The 25,806-nt window shown below is 44.9% G+C and overlaps 1 protein-coding gene across 22 annotated transcripts in view; it reads left to right on the top strand.

Annotated features, from left to right (window-relative positions):
- PROM1 (prominin 1) overlaps positions 1-25,806 on the top strand; it is a 136,422-nt gene that overhangs the window by 22,215 nt on the left and 88,401 nt on the right. For 9 of the 22 annotated variants that reach the window (XM_032333902.1, XM_032333905.1, XM_032333901.1 and 6 more), the window contains 2 exons: positions 3,506-3,644; positions 9,290-9,739. In XM_032333902.1, coding sequence (XP_032189793.1) covers positions 9,520-9,739 — 220 coding nt within the window. In that variant the 5' untranslated portion in view covers positions 3,506-3,644; positions 9,290-9,519. The other 13 variants (XM_032333913.1, XM_032333912.1, XM_032333911.1 and 10 more) reach the window with 10 other exon arrangements.

Raw genomic sequence — 25,806 nt, 5'->3', positions numbered from 1 at the left:
TGTCAGGTTAATTAGAATAATATATTCACTCACCTATTTTGTTTTAGTCTTAGTGATTCAGAAAAGACTATCCAAAGTCCTTCATAAGGAACGGCTTGTCAAAGATTGAGGATTGTTGAATGATCCAGTGTTGTATACTCTGACAATGATTAATCTCCACACTTCATTTCTAATGCTCCATCACCCTGATAATTTCTGTGGAAACTTCAGTTACTTACCCCAGTCCTACTGTCATTTCCCCCTTATTATGGTTCACTATTTAAACCAGCACTATCTAATAGACCTTCCTGTGTTGATGACAATATCCCATATCTGCAGGATCCAAAATGGTAGCCTCTAGCCATATCCAGTCCCTGAGCCAGGCTATTGGACCTATGGACATGTGAAGCCCATGGGGGTTACAGGACTTACCAGGGACCACACTGGCAGTTAGTGACAGCATTTGAATGAATCTCCCTGCTCTCCCTAGGATGTCGGGCTGCCTTGTATTTAGATTTCATTTGGGCAGGAAAAATGAGGAGCGATTTCAGAAAGGAGACCTAAGTTTTGCACCTGATGACTAAATGGATATATAGGAATAATATTACATCCTCCAGTCGCATGTAACAGATGACAGAGGAATTCAGTTGTGCTAGATAGCAGGACTGTAGCATTAGAACTCCAAGCTGAATTGAACAAAATAAATTAAGTCCTATGTTGCTGTCTGCCTAAGGCTGCTTAGAACAGATCTTAATATTGTGTTCTGTTTATTATTCATTCATTCACTTATTGAACACCTCCAATGGTCCACATAGAGTTGGTGATGGAGGGAGGGAGGCATATGAAAATGGATAAAAACAGTTGAAGCATTCGGTGCCTACAGGAAGACAGATGGCCAATCATTTCAATGTGATGCTGGAGTGCCACACGACATTGTCAATCAGGGCGTGCAGGACAGAGGGTTTTATGTTATCTCTCGGTACTCTGGTGTGCTTGGGCAATAATGGGCTCTGGAGCCAGATCTGGGTTCAAATTCAGCACTTTGCTTACTACCTCTGGGACCTCAGGCAAAAGACTGAACACGTTTTTAGCCTTATCTTTAAGATGGAGATCATATGCTGTCTTTGTTGCTAAGATAACACAAAATCATGCACTTAAAGCTCTGGGCATAGTGCCTCATTCAGAGGAAGCATTCACTGAGTGTTAGTGCTCACTCCAACTACTGTTGTCATTGTTATTTTTATTATTATTACGAACAGTAAACAGGAGCCCTGGGAGGTATAACTGTCTTTACTTTGCAGACAAAAAAACGGGCTCAAGGAAGCTAAGGAGCCAAAGTCACAGTGATAAAAAGGGACAGGGTCAACATCTGATGCAAGTTGACTTGACTGCTATCAGGAGGGAAGGAGTACCCTCTCCAGAGTCCTCAGACGGCTGCCTTGGAGAAGTGCTGGGGACCTCTGCCAGTGCAGAAGCAGAGGCCCCTGACCAGCAGGGGCTTCAGGGTGGAAACATCAGGCCTGATTATACGACCACCTAAATTTGCCGTGCCTCTAGTGCCCTTTTCAGAAGTTTCCTGACCTGGCATTTATTGTCCTAGAAGTAGGCACATACAAGATCAATTTAAACTTTAAACAATGCTCCTTCCAGCACAGGCTTTATGCTAGATTCTGGGGTTAGTGAAGAACCTTGGTGGAAATTGTCCTGTCCAACAGTCCAACCCATCCACCTGTCCATCCATCCCTCCGCATCACAAACGTGAAACGCCAACCGAGTGCTAGACACCATCCTGGCAGTGCTCTTCTTCTGTAAGTCTCACGTTTTCCACAGACAGTATTCTCCGTTCAAGACTGGAAGTGGTGAGCCAGGCGCAAGGGGCACATTGGTGAATGCAGTTAGGTTAGGAGACGGAGTGAGTACTTATGGATGGTTTCCACCGTCTCAGCTTGGCAGCTTGGCAGAAAGGCGAAGATGGGATGACAGGGGACTCTCGGCCCACATCTGAACCAAATAATTAAAGCGCGTTGTGCTTCGGTCTACAGTGGATGCCTGTACCTATACGTGGGGGCAAGGACTGATTTCTGTAAGTTTTACAGCTCCGGCCACGAGCATCGTGATTGGTACATAATATACAAAGGAACCAAATTATTTGGGTTTGGTTTGTTTTGGGTGAATTAGAAAAGAATAAGTCTTTTGGGACCCAGCAATAGAAGCTCTAAAGCAGCTGGGGCGGGGGGGGGGGGGTGTCACGAAAGCCTGTCTGGGTTGGAACCAGCGAGAGGAGGAGTTTTTAGAAGGGGAACGGCATTCCAAGTAGAGAGCTCTCCTAGGTGAGGGAGACGCGGGTGCTGTAAGAAGGGCGTGCTGGGTGAGCCGGACTCCCGCCTCAGGAAATACATGCAGCCCAGGCCGGGTGGGTACCTCCGGGCTGGGAAGCTGCTCGCGGGTCCAGTCGGGAGCGCATCCAGAACCCCCGGCTTAGCTTTCTTTAAAATACAGACCGGGTCCCGGGCAGGCACCTGGCCGCGCGCTCAGCTCTCCCGCTGGGGGTGAGTTGACTTAAGTAGCATTGCCATTCCGGAGGCTCCATTTGCAAGTCCCCGCCCGGGAGCAGGGGAGGCCGCAACAGGTCCCCGCGGGCACCCCGGGCGGGCCTCGCTCGCGCCTCCAGGGCCGGCGCCTTTCCCGGCCCGGCGCGCCCCGCGGGGCTGGACCGCCCGCGGGGCTGCAGGGCCGCCTCTCCGGAAGCCGTCCCGGTGGTCCCCGAAGCGGCTCATAAATCATTCATGAGCCGGACGAGTTGGGCGAACGCCGTTGCAACGGGAGGGCGGGCGGCAGCGGGGCCCGAAACTGGAGCTGGACCCGGCGCGCGGTGAGTAGAGGCGTCCTCATCCCGGAGCCTGGGGGCGTCAGCGGAGGCTGCGGGGGCCTGAGCAGAAGGCTGGGGGCGACAAATCGGGAACGGAGGGGCTCGCTCAGTGCCGCTCTCCTCCCAGCCCTCCGCGCCCCGTCCCCTGGCCCCGGGGCAGGTAGTACGAGCCCTGAGAGCTGCCTGGGAGCCGGGGGACTGCAAAGTGGGCGAGGTGGTCCGGGCGCCCCGCCAGCGGGAGTTCCAGGCAGAGCGCGGACGCGCGCAAACTTTGCCGGCTGCCTGGTGTCTGCGCGGTGGGTCTTTTTTCCAGCCACAAGAGGGGAATCGGTGGCTGTGGCTCTCCAGGTACCAGGACACAAGCAAGCGGGACCGGGACCCCTGAAGCCGCGGGCTCACTCTCTGAGAGGGGGAGACTCGTCAGGGGCTTGAGAACTGTTCTGCGAGGAGGGGAATGCTGGGGGTGCCCTGGGGGCACGAGGCACTGAGGGATGTAAAGGGGTCACCTCTCCCTGGTTTTCCAAACGGAGTACGCGATGCAATAGACCATAGCAGGAGGGGGGTCCGGGGGGAGCCTCTGGAGGCAGTGTCCCCACGTCTATGGGAGAGCGCACGCATCCCTGGTTTGACGCAGCCCCCACCCCCTTGTGTGCACAGTTAGGGGACCTACGGTAATTGCCGGGTGGAGAGCTGAGTGCCCTGGACGCACCTCGCCAGTTCGGCGCCGGCTGGGACAACAAAGGGAAGCGTGGACAGAGGAAGAAGCTTCGAGGTGCGGGAGAGGCGGGGGCCCAAGGTCAGTTTCCCTGAAAGCCCGTTCCGAGACGGGGAGGGGATTCGAGGGGGTGGCACACCGCTCCGGTTCCCCCTCTCCCTGGCGACCCCGATGCAGCCTCCGGGGGCTGTGGCGGGGATCCCGCGCGGCCGTACGGGGCAGCCAAGTTACTCCGGCAACCCCCTCTCCCAGGCGGCGGCGGATTCCTCGAGTCTCCTCGCTTCCCGCGCCCGCCCAGCCGCCCATTCTTTTGTGTCCCGCAGCCCGGGAGAGCCTCCTGCCGAGGAGGGGGAGAGGGCAGGAAGGAGCCCGGCCTGGCGGTGGGTGGGAGCGAAAGGCTGAGGAAAGCCGGCGCCCCAAGCTTCCTGCAGCAACAGGTTGAGCCTTAACCCCAGGCGGCTGCTGACCTCTCTCCCGCCCAAGCTCTGATCCAGAAAGGTTTTCCACGGTGCCTGTGGGCAGCGGCTGACCTTCGTTAAGACACACAGGTGAATGATGGGAGGGGGTGGGGGGGCGTTCTTGAACGCCCCACTGGAGACTCAAACATCTGCCATTGTATGCTGGGTTGAACCTTAACCGGCTGCTGGTTTTTTTGTGTGTGTGTGTGTGGCTCAAAAACGAGTATGGGAATCGCCGTGGATTCACACTGTGTGTGAAGTTACTACTTTTTCTTTCTTCCTTTTTTTGTGAGAATCCTCTGGAGCTGTTCTGTCGAGGTGAGCCCAGGGCCATGGTGGAGCGTGGAGGACTGATGCTGGCAATGGCGGGCGGTTCAGGCCCTTTATGGACGGCCAGCTGGCTGCCTGGTGCTGTATCTACTCCTGTCTAACCCTCCAGCGCTATTCAAAACCCCACTTCACAGACAAGCACAGGAAAGCAGGGAGAATATAAGCCACTGCTCAAGTCACTGGACAAATGAGTGGAACAGGAGACTCCTGCCGTGTCTCAAACATGTGGCCTCTTGTCACTTCAGCAACGTTCTTTAGTTTCGTTTTGCTTCCTTGATATGTCCCCATAATTTTTTTTAATGAACTTCCTTATGATTTCCATATGGGACCATTCTGTGCATTCCAGCACAGTAAACAAGTGCATCAAAGGACAGGTCAAAGGAATAAGACTTTAAACCAAGTATTATTTTATTGGCATTGTTTAAAATATGAAGGATAAAGGTTTTGCAGGGGACCAAGAGCTATCTCAGATTTGTTAAGGGTCAGGATGGTTTGTTACAAATGATAGAAGCCAACTCTGGGTAATTTTAGCAGAAAAAGGCCTGGGTATTAGGTAGTGACAGGAAGACTGGCCAGCTAGGCTCAGGAGCTCATGCAGGACATACAACAGGACCCTCAACTGGTGTGTGGCCACGGCTGCCACCGCAAGACTCTGGCTATGGCTGCTGACACTGTGCCATCACTGCTAGACTGAGTTAGAGACTGCCTCTGATTGAGTGTGCCCCTCATTGACAAGCTGAGGAATAGGCATCCGCTTGGTGGGTTTGAGGCACCCCCCAGACCACAGTTTGGGCAGCTTGGCCGTCCTCACAATAAAAACAGGAGTTGTGCCTACAAGACTCACAAAGGTAGGCTCAGAAGTTGAGCAGTCCATTCCCCCACCCCCGAAATCACAGCTGACAAACATTCAATACAAAGATCCTTCTGAAAGAAGGAGAAATGAAGCTAGATGGTCACCATATTTGCTTTCAAACTGTGGAAGTGCCATTTTCTGGACTCAAGCTCAGAATCATGTGAAGTATTTGCTCAAAATTCACATTCTCGGGCCACCTTCCCAGCTTGAATTCAACGCATTTGGAATGGAAACCAGGAACCGGTACCCCATAAATCAGAAAAATGGTGAGATCGCCTTTATTGATTAGTCTGGTGCCTGTGTGAGGAGGTAGCCCCTGAGGAAGCAGTTCCCAAAGCCCTGCAAAGTTGGGGGTCCCAGCAGAAGGCATGGCCCCAGAATGGTAGACCAGTTGCTCTGCCATGGGCAAAGCCAGTAAAGACACAGTCTGCTGCCTTTATCGTGGGAATAGCTACAAACACTCCAACACCTCCCTTCCAGAGGCTTGGAATAAATGTTCCAAGCTAATAAATGTTCCATACAATTTTGAAATGGGTAGGAAGGATTATTTCAGGTCAGTTCTCTCTCTACCCCTCACTGTTTGATTTCAGCAACCCTTTATCAAGTGCCTACTGTGTGCCTGGCTCTGGCGGGCACAGAGATGAGCAAGTCAGAGACCATTCCACAGCAGCTGGGATCGATCAGTTTAATGCACTATAAGAAGGGCATTTGGGGCAGTCTTCCTTGCATCTGTTGTCTTGCAGTTGCATTTGAGAAACCAAAGATGTCTTTGCAAAGTGGCCTGAATAAGCTAGGTGAGTGAGTACTCAGGACCAGTGCTGGTTCTCAAACTTCAGTTGTCTTGAGAATCAATCACCCGGGAAGAGTGTTAAAAATGCAGATTAATGGGCCTGGTCCCCAGAAATTAGGTCTGATAACCAGCATTTTAAATAAATACGCATTTTATGCCAATGCAGCTCCTGGTCCTAGAGAACTGGCTTGGGTTTTATGTTGGCAGTCCCAGGAGCTGCCCCAGCTGCTCTTGCTACCCAGTGAGGTTAACAGGTGAGGTCCCACAACCTCTCTTCTGCCTTGACTTGTATTATCTAGTGTTTCCTAAGTAGTGAGATTTTAGTATTAACATTTACTTCTAAATGTGAGAGGGACCGACACTTTGGAGCAAGAAGTGAAGAAATCTGGACACGTAGCTCTAGGTGCTGCCTAGCTTAATTGGCACTTCCAGTTTCGCAGCAGTGAGTGGGGCTGCATTTCACTTGGGATTTGCCTTCCCCTGCTTTTTCCCAGAGAGAGTTTGAAACTGTTTATTCATAGCTCTTCACAGGCCTCTTGCCATCTCTCTCCTGCTGTGCTTCTCCTCATCCCTGGCTGAGGTGTGGTGGCATTACCAGGAAGTCAGCCTTTCTTAGCAGCTGAGCCTTTAATCCTTCCAGCTGCTGTGCTCCCTGCCTGTGCTTTAGCAGGAAACAAGATGGGAGGATGTAATGTGTGTGTATGTGTTGTATTTTATATGATATTTATATGAGTGTGTGTGTTGTACGTATATATGTTTTGCATATGTGTGGAGTGTGTCAGTGTGTGTGGTATGTATATGTGTGGTGTGTATACATGCAGTGTATCAGTGTGTAGTGTATATGTCTGATAGTGTGTGTTATATGTATGTTTGTTGTGTTTTGTGTGGTGTATGTATGTGTAGTGTGTATGGTGTATCTTAATGTGTTGGTTTGTATGTGGTGTGTGCTAGTGTGTGTGGTGTGTGCTTGGTGAGTGCTAGTATGTGTGGTGTGTGCTAGGGTGTTTAGCGTGTGTGGCATGTGCCAGTGTGTGTATGTGTGATATGTGTATGTGTGGTGTGTGTCAGTGTGTGGTGTATGTGTTAATGTGGGTGGTGTGTGTATGTGTGGTGTGAATACGTATGGAGTGTGTTAGTGTGTGTGATGTGTATATGTGTGGTGTATGCTAGTGTGTGTGGTGTATGTATGTATAGTGTGTGTGGTGTGTGTGGTGTGTGTGGTGTGTGTACATGTGGTGTACGATTGTGTGTTGTGTGTTTGTGTGTTGTGTGTGTTGTGTGTACATGTGGTGTATGATAGTGTGTGTGGTGTGTGTATTTATGGGGTGCGTGTGGTGTGTATTAGTGTGTGTGGTGTGGTGTGTGGTATGTGCTAGTGTGTGTGGTGTGTGTAGTGTGCATGTGCTTGCCTGCCTGCCTGTCTAATGCCAGTAGTCCTAGTCCTGAATAACACAGCCACCCTCACCTTTCATCTCCCTCTCCTGCCCTGTGCAGCCCCGGAGACTCCCAGACAGTGGCTTTGTAAAGGCTAGCTGGCTTTGTTTCTTTCTCATTTGTCCTCTCTGGAAACTATTTGAAGATGGAGCAGAGCAGGCCTCTGTTTGACTGCACACAGGGGTGACTTCTGACCAGAACCAGTGAAAGGTTAGAGCACTCTAGAGCCCAAGCAGGGGGTGCTGCAGCAGCCAAGCCTGGAAGGGAGAATGCCCTTTGGAAACAGTTACCAGGGTCCTGGTGTATCCATGGTGTGATGGAGAGCTGACAGGAAGCTGATTCAGGGTTAACAAGGTTGGCACTGAGAGCTGTAAATGCTCTGAGAAGCCCACAATTAGATGTGGAGAGTTTAGGGTCATTCTTTTGGGAGTTCTGTGCAGAAGTAACCAGGGTAGGACAAGACTTAGAAGATGAGGCAATATCCAGGGGATTAAATATGAATTAACATCTTCACTCAGACAGCTCATGCATTTGCACCTTTCGTCCGAAACTTTCTACAGCTTGGTAGAATACAAGTTGTAGGCCCTCTGGCCCCTTGTGCAATGTGTCACTTTCTTGAAGACCCTCTTTCCCCCATTGCACAGTGGGTTTTAGGAGCACCCTGCCCTTATTTTGAAAGTTACTAAGTGTGTAACTCATGTACAAAATAGAATATAATCAGGGTGCTCCTGACCCCAGAATAGAATAGGTGCAGAGCATCCCAGTTCCTCTCCGATGTTGCATTCTGATGCACCTAGTTCTACGCAGTAGCATAAGCAAATCAGTCATTTTGGCTTTTTCAGTTTTACACTGAGGGGTACTTACTGAACCCCAACTCTGCCCTGTCTTGTGTTCAGTTCTGGGGCTAGAAACACAGTAGGACAGGGTCTACTTTGGAGGTCCTCTGGGTCTCTTGCCTTAGCTATACACTGGCTTGGTAGCTGCTTCTCACATTCCTGTTTCTCCCTCCCAGGAAGGGTGGTGGGGAATCTCCCACTGCCCTGTCTCTCATCCCTGGGACCTGTAATTCCCAGGTAGTTACTTGGGGGCAAAGGTTCCTTTCAGGATTACCTGGTGGACATGTTAGAAAGGTAAATTCCAGTGTAACCTAGCCTTAGACAGCTTGGTTCTGCCCCTGAGGTCTTAGTTTGGGTTGGGGATGAGGTGGAGAGGCAGATGTCTGAAATAAGGTCAGTGAGCAAATGAGTAGAAGAAAAAGCAGATAAGATGTATCTCCAGAAAGCAGGGACACCTGCACCAATCTGGAGAAAAAATAAGCCTCTGGTCTATGGCTGGGGCCTCTGAAGGCCTGCGTGGAGCCCCAGAGAGACGACTCTGTAGAAACGGTGTGCTGGTGTCTTGCAGGGGCTCTGAAGGAAAACTCCGGGGTTTGAATTGTAACACGCCCCCTCCCCGCCGTTAATCATCCCTGACCCTGGGGCAAGTCCCCGAAGTCCTCTGTGGAGAGGTTTCCTCATCTGTAAATGGTATAATGCCTTCAACAGGGTCCCGCTGGCCCAGCACGTACAGCAGTGTTGGGTACATAGTAAGTGCTCAGTAAGTCTCTCTTCCTAAGGCCGAACAGCCTTCTCTGCAGCATAGAGTGTTTCTGGAACCCATCAAGGTCTGCGTTATGCATCTGGACCCTGCGGTGGGGCCTTCTGGCTTTTGTGCCCCTGCAGCTCTAAGCAGTCTCTGTTTTTGCCTCCCACGCAGTGGATTAGGCAGATGCACTACCTCTAAGCTGTGCCGCCTCCTCTCTGGAGGTTCCTGGGGCAGACAGGCTGCGTGTGAACTGAGTGCTGCCTTTCTCTCCCACCAGGGATGGTACCTTGAGCCCACGGACCCGGACCCGGATCCACAAAAAGATTCTCAGACGGCCTTTGCTGCATGCCAGCCCGGCCAGGGAAGAGAGTGGACTCCGCACACCCAGCACTTGCTGCCGAGCCTCTTTGGAGCAGGAACACACACTCCTGTCTCATCCTAGGCTTCCAGAGCCTCTGAGACCGGAGGCCCCCATCTCTACCTCATGCGTGCAGGATCTGGCTAGCCATGGCTCTCCTCCTCAGCTTCCTGCTGCTGCTGGAGCTGTTCTGGGATACCTCTGCCCTGGAGCCATTGTCATCCACAAAGGGTTCTGATGGTTTGGAATTTGAATTGCCGACCACGAACTATGAGACCAAAGACTCTTACAAAGCTGGGCCCATTGGTGTTCTCTTTAAAATGGTGCATGTCTTCCTCCACGTGGTGCAGCCCAATGCTTTCCCTGAAGGTAAGTGCCCATGGAGGGGGGTGGGCAGTTTGTCTCCAGACACACTCACATGGGCACGCAGAATATTGTTTGTCAATCATGATACAGTAAATATGTATTATATTCAGTATTTTATTTATATATGCAGTATTTTAAAACATAACATTCAAAGTGATTGGATTGCACAGGAGCAGAAAGTATTGAGACAGAAGTTAGGAACACTTGTGCCAGGTTAAATAGGTTGTTAATGAATATGATTATAAGAAATGAATTCAAACAATGTTGCTATGCTGGTTTTCCAATTCTTGATCTTTTTTCCCCTCCCTCTTTTTCTTTCTTTCTTTCTTTCTTTCTTTCTTTCTTTCTTTCTTTCTTTCTTTCTTTCTTTCTTTCTTTCTTTCTTCCTTTCTTTTCCCTGGTGAGAGCAATGAATTACTCTCAAGTGAAACCAAAGGTAAAAATTAGGGTTAAAAATAAATTTCCTCAGGTGAGTTAATAATTATCTCTGGTGGCTAGGCCAGCACTCACAGACTGACCCCTCCTTGACCTACCACAAAGTACAATTTCACATTGCTGAGGACAATGACTGTCCTGACCTGCCATGTTTACCTGGCTAACTCTTCGCTTCAGTTCTAAGACTGGAAGTGTAAGGAAAGGAGGCATGGTCTCTTGTCAGAACTTTAATGGCATGGTGCCTTACCCTTCACCTTCATGAGTATTGTTGTTGTTTGTCCTACTCCCTGTACTGGGAAGTCTGCGGGCGTGGGTTTTCAGGAACGAGATTATGAAAATTTAAATGGTCTGTGGGAAGTATCTGCTATTAGGGTTTGGCAGTCTAAATTTTTATTGACTTCATGTTAGACTTATTCTAGGATTGTTCTTTAAACTATGAAAATTTGAATGCTATTATTGATTACGACAATATACAAATGATAAAATTTGTAGTAATCCTTCTCATCTTCTTTAGCTGGTCAGCTGTTGTTCATAAGAGGATTATATGTCAGTGTGTGTGTATGTGTGTGTGTGAGAGAGAGAGAGACAGGGAGACAGAAAGAGAGAGAGAGAGAAGGTATTTAGTGAGCTTTAACACTTGTTTATATTTTAGGCAGTTTATAGATTTTCATTATGATACATTTATATTAAAATTTTCTTACATTTTTATTTCAGATTAAGACATTGAAACAGTTTGAAGTGTAGTTCTCCATTTTTTTATTAGTTTAAGTTTCAGTGTAATGAAACAAATCACTCTGAGCCCTGTTGCCATTGACGAGAACCTGAACAAATACTACGTACTGTTTATGTCCCTGCTTGAAAGACTAAATTTGGAAATCCAAAAGACAGAAGTAGAAAATAGTTCATTTATTAATGTGGGATACAAGCTCACTATTCTCGATAGGTACCTCTTCCTTTATTTGTAGACTTGGTGTAAATATTATTGGATAATCAAATACCTCATGTTTTTAGTTTTAGTTTCTTTAGAGTTTTTTAATGCAAAAGGAATAGAATTCAGTTGTTTTATATGAATTTGTAACAGCGTCTTCAAAAAGACTGTGAAGCATCCATGTGTCATTAAGGCACATCATGTAATTAGTTACCCTATAATCTCTTTCCATATGTTGCTTTATTTTGCTTCCTCTAGGTTTCAGAGAAAGGTTTCCTCACCCTTGTTTTACAAAGGAAAGCCGTATTTTTAGAAGTTTGCATTCAAATTATAAGGTCAGAGGTATCCTATATCCAACACATTCTCAGGTTTTGAACTCTGGCGTCATTATTAGTCTAGAAGGAGCCGTCTGAAGAATTTAAATCCTGCTGTAATCTGAGGGTGTTAGCCCTGCTTGTCCCTTGACCTTCATCAATACTTACTTCTTTGGAAAAAGAAATTCCCAAAAGTCTCAATAGTATACCAGAGCAGAGCTGCATTACCTCTTGGAGGAGGGGGTCGGGGATTAGGTTTCCTAAAGAATATAATATTGAATTATTCTTTAAGATCTTGGAGTGTTGGATTTTTTTTTTTCCCCCACCATCCCATTTTTTTTTTTAATTTTTTTTTTTTTAAAGATTTTATTTATTTTTCAGAGACAGAGGGAGAGAGCGCGAGCGAGCACAGGCAGACAGAGAGGCAGGCAGAGGCAGAGGGAGAAGCAGGCTCCCTGCCGAGCAAGGAGCCCGATGTGGGACTCGATCCCAGGACCCTGGGATCATGACCTGAGCCGAAGGCAGCTGCTTAACCAACTGAGCCACCCAGGCGTCCCCCCACCATCCCATTTTTTAAATTGTTTCATCCAGTTGCTAGATATCATAATGGTCTCAGATTCCCTTATAGGTACTTTACCCCATAAAGGGCATGTAGCAGACATGGTTTTTCCTACTGGGCCAGTGCGTTTCATGAATGCCAGATCATAAGCAGACATCTTCATAACCGAAGATGTAAAAACAACAACAATGAGAGAGTACAGGAGTGAGAGAGAGAGAGAGAGAGAGAGAGAAATGGAATCCTACTCATTAGCTTAACTAACTTAATACATTAACCTTGAAGTCATTCAGATGACTTCATGGCAAGTCCTCTACAAAGTAACATATTCACAGAGAGAATGATCCCCTAGGTATATACTTCCATTTGAAAGGGTAGAGAGTTTTGAATCGAGGGTCCCGGTGCAGTGCAGGAGTGAAAGAGAAAGGGAGGACCCTCGATCCTGACCTCCCTTTTCTCATGCTACTGGACTGGGAAGTTTTCCACTTTGCATCCCGTGTCTGAGCCAAAAATATAAAGGATTTTGCATTTGTAACTCTCTAAAGTGAAGCCCGTCGTGTATCCTTATAAATCCAAGATGGAATGGTCTTGTTTAGCTGGGAGTTTACACAAAAGTCTATTTACCTTCCTGCGCAGAGGAAAAGATCCGGTTAGATCAGACCAGAAAGACAGGTAACTATACAGCACAGTAGAACATGCTCGAGAACCTGGTGTGGGTATTTCATAAACACCTGCCCCTGGTCTGAAGCTGCAAGAGTCCCCTGCTTAGTCTCTCTGAGGAGAGAACGATGGCTTACATTCAGGAGGAGCTGCTTGTCCATTCATTCAACTTAAAACCGGTGATGATGACAGATGACTGGAGGAGTTGAGAGAGGGGTGTTCCTGGCGCAGGGAACCGGATGCCCTAGGGAGTGGATGAGAGAGTGATTCAGGGTGGTCCCATGAGGGGGGTATTTATGGAATAAATCTGTTAAGGGTCAGACCCTGACTGATAAGCTGGCAAATTTTGTAGAGGGAAGGAAGCTAAGGCAGCATAAGCAAAAATGTCATTCATTTGGCCATCATTTATTGAGAGTGCCTGATTTTCTGTGGTTTACCTGGTCGGGGCTGGGAGCCAAGGCAGAAGGGGAATTGGGTTTTGGAAAAAGAATCTGATAGCAGCTGGTGGGAGGGGTCTTAGGCAGGTAGAGTGTTCTGCAGTGGTCCAGAGGGAGATAATAACGGGCTAACTCAGCACAAGGCAAAGGTAATGGGGGAAACAGAGGCAGGATCAATTTCATGGCTTTCATTTCAAAGGACTTTGATTCAAATCCCAACTCTTGTCTATTACCTGCTGGGTGATCTTGGCCAAGTTAATTTTCAGAGCCTCTGCTCTCATAGATGTAATATGACTATAATTATAACTCATTTTGTAGCTTTTATCTGTGAGGCTTAAATGAGATGATGTATGTAAAACCTGTGTTTAAAACCATGTCTGAAAAGCACAGATAAAAATCCTCAATAAGTGTAGCTGCTAGTAATATTATTATTTGAGAGGAAGATTTGACCAAATATGACACCAAGACTGGTGCCAAAAAGGGACATGAGAAAAAGATGTCTCTAAGAGGGAGGGATCACTGAAATACCCTTGCTGCTGCTCCATCAGGAATACTCCAGGAGTTACCATGGAAGAAGCCATTCCATTACTTTTGAAGTTCAGTGGGCTGTGTCTTCCCACAAGCCCCGCAGTCCCAGAACTGGTTCTAGAAGGCAGGGCTTGGGGGCAGTGCTAGTCTACCGTATGGTCTTTACTCCTCATCTGACAGACTCTCCTTCTTCTTCTTCTGTGTTCTTTCCCACTCTCCCTGGTATCTGCCGTAAGGCATTCTTTGCTATTAGCTCACTCGAATCCCCCAACAACTTTGGCAGGTAGATGATGGTGGTAAATGAAGTTCTTATTTCTATTTATTATACCCCCCCCCCCTTCACAGACAGGAAACCTAAGTCAGAACAAGAGAACATGTTCAAGGCACACAGCTAGGCAGGTGGAGTTTGAGAAACCTCTGTCTCCAGGATGAGTTATTTCTCAGCATACCTTGTGGCTCATTTCTTTCCCTTTTACTTTACCACAGTGCTTTCAAAATATCTACGGGTGGCTATAAAAAATGATAATTTTGCCCACTGATTGTGTGTGTGATAGAAGATTATCTGGCGTGGATGGTCCACAGTGCCTTTTCAATTTCACGTGTCTTATGATGAATTTGGCATAAATCATGACCCAGATCAGAGTTAGTCTACTGGAGCCCCGCTTTTATTTTATTTTTATAGAAAGTCTCTAAAATTACTCTCTGCTCTGTTTTGGGCGTATTTTTAAATGAGATTTTTTTTTTTAGGCTGATTGACCTGTTTCTGACAGCGTTCTGGGTTAATCTGATTTGGGTGGTGCCAGAGCTGGGTGAGCAAGGCAGTGGGGAGGAGGGAAGAGTGAAGCTTGTCCTCTGCTGAGTCTGAGATCTGGGCGGGATGTTGTAGTAAGTGGGCGTTCCCTCCCTGGCAGGTAACATAAACCTGTTAACTGAGAGAGTCAAAAAGGAGTTTATCATCATGACTCCCAGTTACCTCGTGGTGCCCAGCCACCAGGGACTGGTGAGACTGGGTCTCACTCCGGGGCCTCCTTGTCTTCCACCTTGGCTCCTTTCTGCACACAGTCCCTTTGCACCTCTGCCTTCCCGTCCCCCCTCCCTCTGGGCTCATCCACTCCTGCAGACCTCCTGGCAGAGAACCAGGATATCCAGTGTTGCCGAACTCAAGCCTACTTCCCGGAGAGTAGTTGGAGGGATCTTCTCTTTTAAGTCCCAAACCCAAGTTCCAGTTCTGCCTCGGCCAGTCACCTACCACAGACCCACTGAGTAATGGTGGCCATGGTCACGTCTCGTGGGCCTGACCCTGGGAGCCATCACTGTCCCCACAGCACAGGTAGGGAGGTGCCTCCCAGGAAAGGGAATGATAGGGCGGACAGCCCAATAGATGTGTCTTTGCCAATGTCCACTGGGAATCAGGATGTTATATCCAACACCTGTGTGTTCTTACTTAGTTCAAACAAAGCCAGCATTGTCTCCTTTGGATCCCAACACTCATATTGGCAGTGGGCCTGGCCACAGATAAGGTCATTGAAGGAAAGTACTAATATCTAGTCATCCTTCCTCCCTGGTGTCACTCACTGTGCTGGGCAGCCTTCTCATCCTAATTTATGTACGAGCAAACAACTATCACGTAGCTGCTTTCGGGATTTGAACAGCTCAATAACTCTACAAGCTAGGTACCATTATTCTCATTTTATGGAAGAGGAACTTGAGGTCCACAACTAGTTGGGGGTCATGCAAGGAGTCCATGGCAGAGGCAGACTTTATTGTCTAAGCTCATAGTTGCTGCTTGTATTTGCTGATCTAGAACTCAGGAGACTCAGGGACTGTCCCAAGGTCACATACACTGATGGCTAAGCGGTCAACCCAGGGTTTGACCCAGGGCCCATGACTCTGTCTCCCCTCCCCCAGTGCTGCACTATGTTGCCTCTGTGGGTATCTGCTGTGCAGATTGCATTCATATGTCCCCAGGGACCTGTGAGTGTGGAGTGGGCTTGGCAGGGAAGTGACACATCCGCAGACTGTAACGGGCACTGTTCAGTTCATCTCATGTGTCTTCTGCTTCATAGAACAACTTTTGTAGCTAAACAGAAAACCCTGTCCTATTGACTATATTCCTGTAACGTTGTCTACAAGGTCCTGCTGGACTGTGGTCCTGACTTTCTGTGTGTCATCAACAGATGCAGGCTATGCTTTTCTGGGACATGTATGCCAGGCCCACAAAAAGACACAAGAAAAGCTCCCTACTCCTCTAGTCTCCGGTGGTGATGTTCTTTGAGGAAGCCTTTAAGTACATGCAGGAAATGAGAGATTAAGTACGAATGTAAAGAAAGAGGCCACCGGAACAGCTGCTGGATGGAACCAATGTGGAATGAAATGCCACTTTTCTATTGGCATTGAGCAGAAGTCCTCCAATTTACTCTTGCAGAGTAAGCTGTGAAGTGTGGTCTGTACAGGGAAGGCAGTGCTGGGTCTGAACTGCACAGCAGGATGGACAGTAGCAGGAGAGAAGGTAGGCCTAGCAGGCCTGCCATGTATCCTCTGCTGGACAGGGATCTAGATTCTGGAACAAGTCCAGTACTTGAGCTGGGGTGAGGAACTCACTTTCTGGAGCCACTGCCTGGGTTTGAATCCTGGCTCCATAGTTTATTAGCTCTGTAACCTTGGGCAAGTTTCTTAAGCTCTCTGTTTCTTAGTTTTTCCTCTGCAAAATGATGAAAAGAGTCATTGTACTTTTGGAGCACCTGATTTCTGCTCAGGTCATGATCTCAGGGTCATGAGATCAAGCTCCATGTTGGGCTTCATGCTGGACATGGATTCTGCTTGAGATTCCATCTCTTTCTGCCCCCTCCCCGTTCTCTCTCTGTCTCTCTCTCAAGAAAAAAATAATCATGGGACCTTTTGAGTCTTCGTAATATTTAAAGAAATAATGTTTGCAAAGCAAACATTTGCAAAACATTATCTAACATACAGTAAGTGCTGTGTGTTTGTCAAATAAAATTTGAATGTATAAAATTCATATTCATTAAAAGCCTTTGAACTCATGTCAGACTTTGATGATCGCACAGACAAAAGAACAAGTATTTATTGGATCCCCACTGTGCTGGTTTCCTAGAGCTGCCATAACAAATGATCTCAAATTGGGTGGTTGAAAACAGAGAATTATTCTCTCTGAGTTCTGAAGGCCAGATGTCCAAAGTCAAGGTACTGGTGGGACCATGCTCTCTCTGAAGGCTCTAGGGGAGAATCCTTGCTTCTTTCAGCTTCTAGTGGCTCTAGGTGTTCTAATCTTGCCTGTCTTCACACAGCCCCCTTCTGTATCACTGGCCTTCTCTTATTAGGACACCTGTCATTGGATTTAGGGCTCACCTTACGTCTAGGATAATATTGTCTCAAGATCCTTAACTTAATTATGTCAGCAAAGACCCTTTTTCCTAATAAGGTAACTTTCACAGGCTCCTGGGGGCAGGAATTAGATGCCTTTCTGAAGGCTACCTTCACACCTTCAACACACACACCCATTACATTCTTCTATAGTTCTCCCCAACAGCCCAGTGATACCAAGTAATGTGACCAAGGTCATATTTATGAAAAATGGAATCAGATTCAAAGCCATTTGATTCTAAGAGCTCATATTTTAATCCTGCAAATATGTAGTGAGCTCCTACTAGGTGCCAAGCCTGGTGTTGTTTGGCAGAGATGGCATCAACGGAGTTTCTCTATTCTCGGAAGACTGACATTGAGGGAGGAGATCTCCACCTCCGTAGGGGGCTGAGGTGCAGGGTAGGGTTGTCTTTGCTCATAGTCCAGTGTAAATAGTGGGCTCATGGCTATCCCAAGAAAGGATTAGTCATGATGGGGCCAAGAGAAGGCTTCATGGAGGAAGTGGCATCTGAACTGAGCTGAAGGGTGTGGAAGGTTTCAGGAAGCAGAGGAGAGCATTCCAGGTGCATAAGTAGAGGCCTGATTGATGCAAGTTGAGATAGTGGCTCATAGGATATGGCCTGGAGAATGCCAAAGCTAGAGCTCTTCATGGCTGGGAGATTGTCAGGCCATGAGCCTGCGGAGATGCCAGCACATCTACATGGGGCTCTGTAGACAATGAAGGGAGGTCTCGCTCAGCAATCTTGTCACCCTCACCTGAGCTACAGGAAGGAGGCCATAGGAGTATGCTTTGTCTACTGAGCCTGTTCCTGGAAATTCTCAGGTATATTTGGACACTAGTGGCCTAGCTTAGTGCTGCCCAATGTGGTATTTGGAACAACAGCATCAGCATCACCTGGAAGGTTATTAGAAATGCAAATCCTTAGGTCTCACTCTGTATCTACTAAATCAATGTATTTCTTTTAATTTAAAAAATATTTAAAATATTTTTGTGTTGAAGCACAATACGCATGTCAAGAAGTGCACCTATATCGACAACTTGATGACTTTTCACAAACTGCACACATCTGTGTGACCAGCTCCAAGACAAAGAACAAGCTCCCAGAAGAACCCTATCTTGTTTCCTGCTCACTTGTTTCCTGTTACCCAAGGGTAACACCCCTTCCTGCTTTTCAGTGGCATAGATGAACTACACCTGCTGGAACACAGTACATACACTTTCGTTTCTGCCCTCTTTTGTACAATATCTTAATTGTAAGATTCACCCAGATTGTTGCATATGGTTGTAAATATTCATTTTGCTGTTGCATACTCTCCTATCATATGAATATACTATAATTTATATATCTATCCTACTGGCTTGGCACTTGGGAGGTTTCCAGTTGGGGCCTGTTTAGTCAGTTTGGGCAGATGTCACAAAATACTACAGCTTGGGGGGGGGGTGGCGTAAACAGCATTTTATTTCTTGCTGTTGTAGAAGCCGAAAGTCCAAGATCAAGGTGCAGGAGATTTAGTGTCTGGCGAAAGTCATTTTCTTTGTTTGAGAATAGCTGTCTTCTCACTTCTCATCTTCAGATGGAGGAGAGAGAGAGCATGAGCCTGCATGTGCACAGGTCTCTCTCTTCCTAGGAAGCATTAACCCCATCATGAGGGCTCCACCTCCATACCTCATCTAAACCTAAATTCCTCCCAAAGGCCTTCTGATGAGCCTTCATTTCCCCATCACCCAAGCTTCAATAACTTTCAACTCATGATCAATTTTGTTTGGTTTCTACCTCTACCTATTCCTCCTACTCATCCCCTTCATTTTGAAGCAAATTCTAATCTTTCTATCATATCATCTATAAATATTTCTGTACCTATCCCTAAAAATAAAGATGCTGGACTATTACACTGTAGAAAGCCAACAGCAGTTCTTTAATATAATTAAGTATTGAAGTGTTCAGATTTCTTGATTGTCTTGTAAGTACAATTTTTTAATACAGTTTGACTGAATTGGAATCCAAATAATGCTCATATATTACAATAGGTTGATATGTCTCCTTCTGTCTCTGTTTAATTTCTAGGATGAGCCTCTAGGTCTTTTTCCTCCTTGCAATTTTTTTGCTGAAGAACCTAGTTATTTTTCCTGCAGTATTTCTTATAGGCTGAACTTGGTTGATTCCATTTTCATGGCATTCTTAACATATTTCTCTGCCTTTCTTACAAAGATCAGATACAAGTTCATTCTACAAAGGCACTTTATAGGTGGTATTGTACATTTGCACCAGGATACGGATACTGTCTGGTTGTCTCCCTTTTTGTGATGTTAGCAGCGCTGATGATCACTGTCTACTTGCATTGATTCACAACGTGTCCAGTCCTTTCAATGTTGTTTGCAAACATGCTCTCAGGTTTGTTAAAAATCTTAGGGAACAAAATGAAATACTTTACATGTTCTGTAACAGCAAGTGTTCACTTAGTAGTATTTCATGGATATGTCCCTGTTAGGGTGTTGCCCAAGCTGGAAAGGTTTTAAAACAAGGAACTTGAAACACTCATTCACCAACCTTTTGATGTAGAGCCAAGTCTGAAAACATTTTTTTAACATGAGTTAATTGTTTGAAGTTTCATGATTAGCGTTTCTGATATAAATAGCAGCCAAAATGTATCCTTTGTAATTTTTGGCTTCTTTGTTTTGATTTCTTTGAATTCAAAGAAAACACGTAGAGTTCAGAATTGTGTGTTTTCAGTTTGCTTTTTCTTCCCAGAATTTTACAGTTGACTCACACGTGATTTCATCTAATTACTGGTCTTTATTGTCTTTATAGAACATTTTGTTTTCTGTGCTCATTCTTTTTATATGCATATTTCCTTAGCTTGTGTAATATTTAATTACACATTGAACTTATTATACATAAAGAGGCAGAAAGAAGGTTGGGAGCAAATTGAGTGTTTGGGGTTGAAGTGTTCCTCCCACCAATTGATATGTTGATGTCCTAATCCCTGGTACCTCAGAATGTGACCTCATTTGGAGACAGGGTTGTTGCAGATGCCAGTAGTTAAACTGAGGTCATACTGGAGTAGGGTGGGCCCCTAACCCTATAGGAGTAGTGTCCTTATGAGGTGAAATTGGTAGAAAGATATAGACATGGGGAAGATGTGAGGTGAGGACTGGAGTGATGGTTCTACAAGCCAAGGAACTGCCAGAAGCTAGGAGAGACCTAGAACACCTCCTTCCCTAGAACTTTCAGAGGGAGCAGGGTCCTGTCCACTCTTGGTCTTGGATTTCCAGCCCCTAGAACTGTGAGACAATACATTCCTGTGCTTTGAGCCACTCCATTTGTGATTTTTAGTTATCACGGGCCTAGCAAACACTTGCACCCAGTAAGTAGATGCATGGACTGGTGTTGCAGAGGGTCACGTGTACCTGGCAGAGGTGGTCACTTCATGGTGCATGAGGGAAGGACCTGATGGCTGGGTGATCTGGGCAGCTGGAAAGTGGGATTTAGCTCCCCAGGTCTCCACTGTCATTCATACATTTATGATCCGAGTCACAACATCCATGCATTTCATTCATGAGGATTCAACAATACCTGCTGAAAAGGAAGGAAAGGAGAAATTAGTTGTATAAGCGGGTCTTACTGCTGATGTACAACCATATCATGTAGTATTTGTCTGAAGGAGTTACCACCTCTATCAGCGCTTAAAAGAAAGACTGGCATTGCATGCTGGAGGTCAGAGATTTAAAGGATTTTCATGGGTAATTCCTCTCTACCTGCTTTTTATTCACTATAGTCCCTGCCTGACATGAGGCCCCAAATCCCCTCAAGATCAGATACCTTGTTCCTTGCCTCCTGTCCTCCAGGTGCCTCTTGGCCAAAGTCCTGTTGTTTCTTTAAAACCTTCCCTATGTGATCCCTATTCTGGAAATCTGGAACCTCTCATCTCATTATTTTGTCCTATTTCTGTATTCCTTGTACACTTTCACTATCACACGTTTAACACTGCCTTTTGATAGTTTGTAGTTGTGGATTATAAACTTACTGATGCTGGCAAAGCCTGGTACTTCGGAGGATCCTTTGTAATCTCTTGCTTTTGTTTTGATACTTCCGAGCTTGAAAAACACACTTTTCCCTCCCTACCAAATTTTTAATTTACTCGGCAAAAGTTGAGCATTTGCTGTGTGTACTTTTTTGAAATACTGGTGTCAGGATGATACCACTGAGCTCTTATACAGTAAAACCCTCAGGGCCATGTGTCTTTCTGGAGTGTGTTCCTCTGCTTTACAGTTTTTTTCTATAACTTCCCTTTCTGTCAGCTTTGCAAATTTTTTCTTTTGTTCTTGCATTGTCAGTTGTTAATGCAGCTCTGCTTTCTTGGAATCCTAATGCTTCACTTCATATGTGTACATTGCAGTGGGTGGCTCCATTTTTCCTTTAGAATTCAAAGTGCGTAAACTTTATGATAGCTCTATGTATTTCAGACACTTATTACTTTATATTCAAGGTTACTGCTTTTTTACATTCATGAAAAAACTCAAGTTTATAATTTTTAGCAAACAGTATTCCCAAACTTAACAGTAATTAAATATCCGTGGAGAGCTTAAGAACAAGGAATAGCTAGTGTGAGGAACATCATGTGTGGTCCAGACTAAAGGTGATGAGAAGTCCTGGAGATACCTGAACTAAGAAGGAATAAATATTTAATTAAATTTAAATCACCACATGAGTCCAATTATGTACATTGCTCTCATGCCCAGTATTTATTAAAATAACTTAAAGCTAATTTTATTTTTAATATAAAAGCAATATATACACATTAAAAGCAAATTAAAAAAAAAAAAAGTGTGCCTGGGTGGCTCAGTCAGTCAAGCATCTGCCTTGGCTTGGATCATGATCCTGGAGTTCTGGGATCGAGCCCCTCATTGGGCTCCCTGCTCAGGAGGGAGTCTGCTTCTCCCTCTGACCCTCACCCCCCTCATGTGCTCACTCGCTCTGTCTCTCTCTCTCTGTCAAATAAATAAATAAATAAAATCTTTAGAAAAAAAGAAAATAACATTAAAATGTCATGATTACTAACAAGTTTTGTATGTAGCTATTCTTTCACTCCTTCGTTCATTCATTCAGTAGGTATTTGGTGAGTCCCTACCAAGTACCAGGCTATGTTCTAGGCTCTGGAAATAAACATAAAAAATGTTTTACACACACACATACATTCTTTTAAAGGAATTATTCAATGTGCTCTTTGCCCCTTGCTGTTCAAACTTACAATATCTGATAGATTATTCTAGACATCCATTTCATTTCTCTTTAACTTCACAAAATGCAGGGAAGTACAGAGAAGAAAATTCATAAAACATTGGTAGTTTTCTTATGCTCCCAGAATGAATAAGTAGTCAGGTTATTTTGAATAAAAGATAGAAAACATAATTGACAAAATTGGAATCCCCTTTACATACCATCCCTGATCTCATTCCTCTCCTGCCTTCCCTCCTATGCTTCTCCACAGACACCGTTTCCTCTCCGTGCATGTTTTTATGTATTCACTATACGTATTCAAAGAGTATTGTTTTGTGTGTGAGTCCTGTTTTATGCCTGCTTGTTGTTTTTTTAACTCGCTGTTAAGTTTTGGGTTTCTTTCTTTCTTTCTTTCTTTCTTTCTTTCTTTCTTTCTTTCTTTCTTTCTTTCTTTTTAAGATTTCATTTATTTTTTTGCTAGAGTGAGTGAGAGAGAGCAAGAGAGAGAGAGGGAAAGGGGCAGAGAGAGAAGGAGAAGCAAGCTCCCTACTGGGCAGGGAGCTGGACATGGGGCTGACCCCATTCTATTACCTGAGCCAAGGGCAGGCGCTTAACCGACTGAGCCACCTAGGTGCTCCAAGTTTTGGGTTTCTATTCATGCTGAAACCCATTGATTCTAATCCATTCATTTGAGCTGTAACAATGTCCCATTGTATGAGTAAGCCACGTTGTGTTTATTCTGTTCCATAGTGATGGCATTTAGGTCTTTTTCCTCATTTGCTATATAGTGTTCCATTGATTAGACAATCAATGGAACTATTTTCACTATTTTTGATGGATATTTCGGTTAGCAGTTCTTTTTGCTATTCAAATATTGCTACTTGTGAATGTCTAGCTTGGCATACTTGGGCAAGTAAATTCAATAGGAGGAAACTCTAGATAAGGAATTACTGTTACAAATGTGTGTATATAAAATTTTGATTGATATTACCAAGTGGTTCCTGAGTTTGTGTACCAATTTGCATACCCAGTATTATTAATGCATGAAAATACATGCATACCCACACATTTTTCCAACTCTGGTTATTGAGATTTTTCATCATTGCAAGTCTGACACATTATAGGAAAAAAAAATCATAGTTTAATTTGTATATCTTTAATCACTGGTGAGTCATACATATCCTTTTATACATTTACATTTCATTTTGCAAAGAACTTCCTCTTTTTGCCTTTGCTTATTTTCCAGCTGAATTATTGGTATTTTCCACTTTGATTTGTTCCAATTTCTCACTGAATTTTAAAAATACTGAATTTTTGGAATAGGTAACATATTTGCATGGCCCCAAATTTAAACATAAAAAAAGATATGCAGTGTGAAGCTTCTGTCCCAGCTAGCTTCTTTACAGACAATCACTATTATCAGTTTTATGCATACATTCGTGTGTCTGTGTCTTGTCAGATGTCTTTTCTACACACATGAGCAAAAATGTGCATGTGGTCTTTTCTTCACAAATGATAATATATTGTATATTGATAATATATTATTTGGCACCTCGCTTTCTTGTTAAACATACAACTTGGTCATTACTTTATATCAATACATAAAGAGGGAATTCCTCATACCCTTTATTATTACTGTAGAAGGAGTCCATTACTGATTAACTCATTTCCACCATTTTACTGCTACAAACAGTGTTAAAAATCACTTTAATTATTTCATAAATGTGCAAGTACATATGGAGGATATGTTTCTAGAAATAGAATTGCCAGGCCAACTTAGAATTTAATGAATTTGTACCTATAATAGACATTGCCCAGTTGCACTCCATAAAGGTTGATCCAGTTTAAACCTACATTAGAAATGCAAAAACATCTTAATAATGTTGTCTAGTCGCTTGTAAGGTAGACATCATCTCTATATTACATATGTGCAAATAGATGCTCAGAGAGAGGACTGCCCTTAGTCGGGATCACACAGCTTGTGGGTGGGCAGAGCAGGAGTTGGACTCAGGTCTGCCTGATTTCAGGATCTTACTCTTTTTATCATGCTTTTAGACTAGGCTATTGCATGATACCGTTTAGTGGGATCAAGCAGTGCCTCTCGCCTTGTGAGCTCTACTTCCAAGAAGTCTAGGAAGGAAAATAAGTAGCTTGATTTTAACTTTTGATATGTAGGTTTAAGTCCAGTTATGACTCATGGATTTTAGAACATTTCCATATGTCTTTCAGACATTGCATTGCTTGCTTTCCACCTCCGTCTTCCCCGCCACAACAGGAATAAACTTTACAATGAAGGACTGGTCTTTACTGGCTTTCCGTGTGCCTTTGAAATGAAAAATTATGTTCATTTGGTCGATCTGTTTTTAGGAATTTTTCCCTTCTGCATTCACACATCTATTTAATTTTCTTCCTTAACTTTTTGGGTTAAACATTCAATTGTTTCATTTTTTGTTCTCATTTCCTAATAGATTTGTCTATAAAATATCCCCTAAGAATAGTTGTGGCTTTCTCCTGTAAATTTAGAAATATCCTGTAGATTTGACATACAGATTTTCATTTGTAATTTCTAATAATCTATCATTTCAGTTTTGAGTTCCTCTTCTACCCAGTTTGACTCATGTCGAGTGAGTAATTTTATCTTGTATAAAAGAAATGAATGTGAAAGGCTAAGTGTGAGTTGTTATGGTCCCTTTATTTATAAATGTTCATCTCCTCCAGCCTGGAGTAAGCTGCTCAGCGGAGGGGCTCCTGGTGAGCGCTCCTCTCATGCATCTCTCCTCAGTGCCTTCTGGAATTTTCCGGCCTTTCTTCAGTTGCATCAGGACATTAAGCCAACTGTTGACTGTGTCTCAGAGTTTCCTTTTAGTGAGAGTACATGAGGGAAAAAGCCTTCCTTCTTGTCTTGAACGTTTTCTGAACAACTGGCCTAAGCAATTGTAGGTGGCTTCTGGGCATTCTAGAACAGTGGCTCTGCCTCTAGCCACCATTACAGGACCCTCCCGTGCGCCCCTTCGAAGCTTCACGTCTTCCTTTTCCACAAATGCCAAAAGCACGTGGGGGGCTGAACCAGAGATCAGAACATCTCTGTCTGCCAGGAGCTAAGGAGTTGCATCTTATGTCCCAGGGCTGGCTTGTCTTTCTTCTTTCGTCTTATTTATGTTCTCTTACGAAGTAGGAATAAAAATAAGAAATCCCCAAAGGCCAAATTTTTATTGAGTGGGATTAAGAAAAAAAAGAACTACGTAATTTCAAACTAGAGGAGGAGGGTTGGAGAAGACCTCCCAGGGCAGCAGCCAAGGTGAAAGAAGTCTCTGGAGCCTGGTGAGGAGAGTGGTGATTAGCTTACAGATGACTGCTTGAGAGACATGACTTCTAGTTAGTCATTCTGTGTTGGGGTGCGGTGAGGGGGAGGCTTCTTAGTCCACCCTGGGAGCCAAAAGGTGGTGACAGAACTGTGTATTTTTGTCTGGCATTTCTTTAGCATTTATGACATTATGCAGGAATCTCTAAGTTCCTGAATTTTAATTTTAAAATATTTTAATTTGATGGGGTTGCTGATTCCATGGCCCATGTTTGCTAATTGAGATGAAGGCTCTCTTTAGACCTGATTGG

This window comes from Mustela erminea, chromosome 2 (genome assembly GCF_009829155.1).
Source record: "Mustela erminea isolate mMusErm1 chromosome 2, mMusErm1.Pri, whole genome shotgun sequence".
NCBI lineage: Eukaryota > Metazoa > Chordata > Mammalia > Carnivora > Mustelidae > Mustela > Mustela erminea.
The sequence above is the reverse complement of the archived record's forward strand: the minus strand, read 5'-3'. Positions and strand labels throughout refer to the sequence as shown.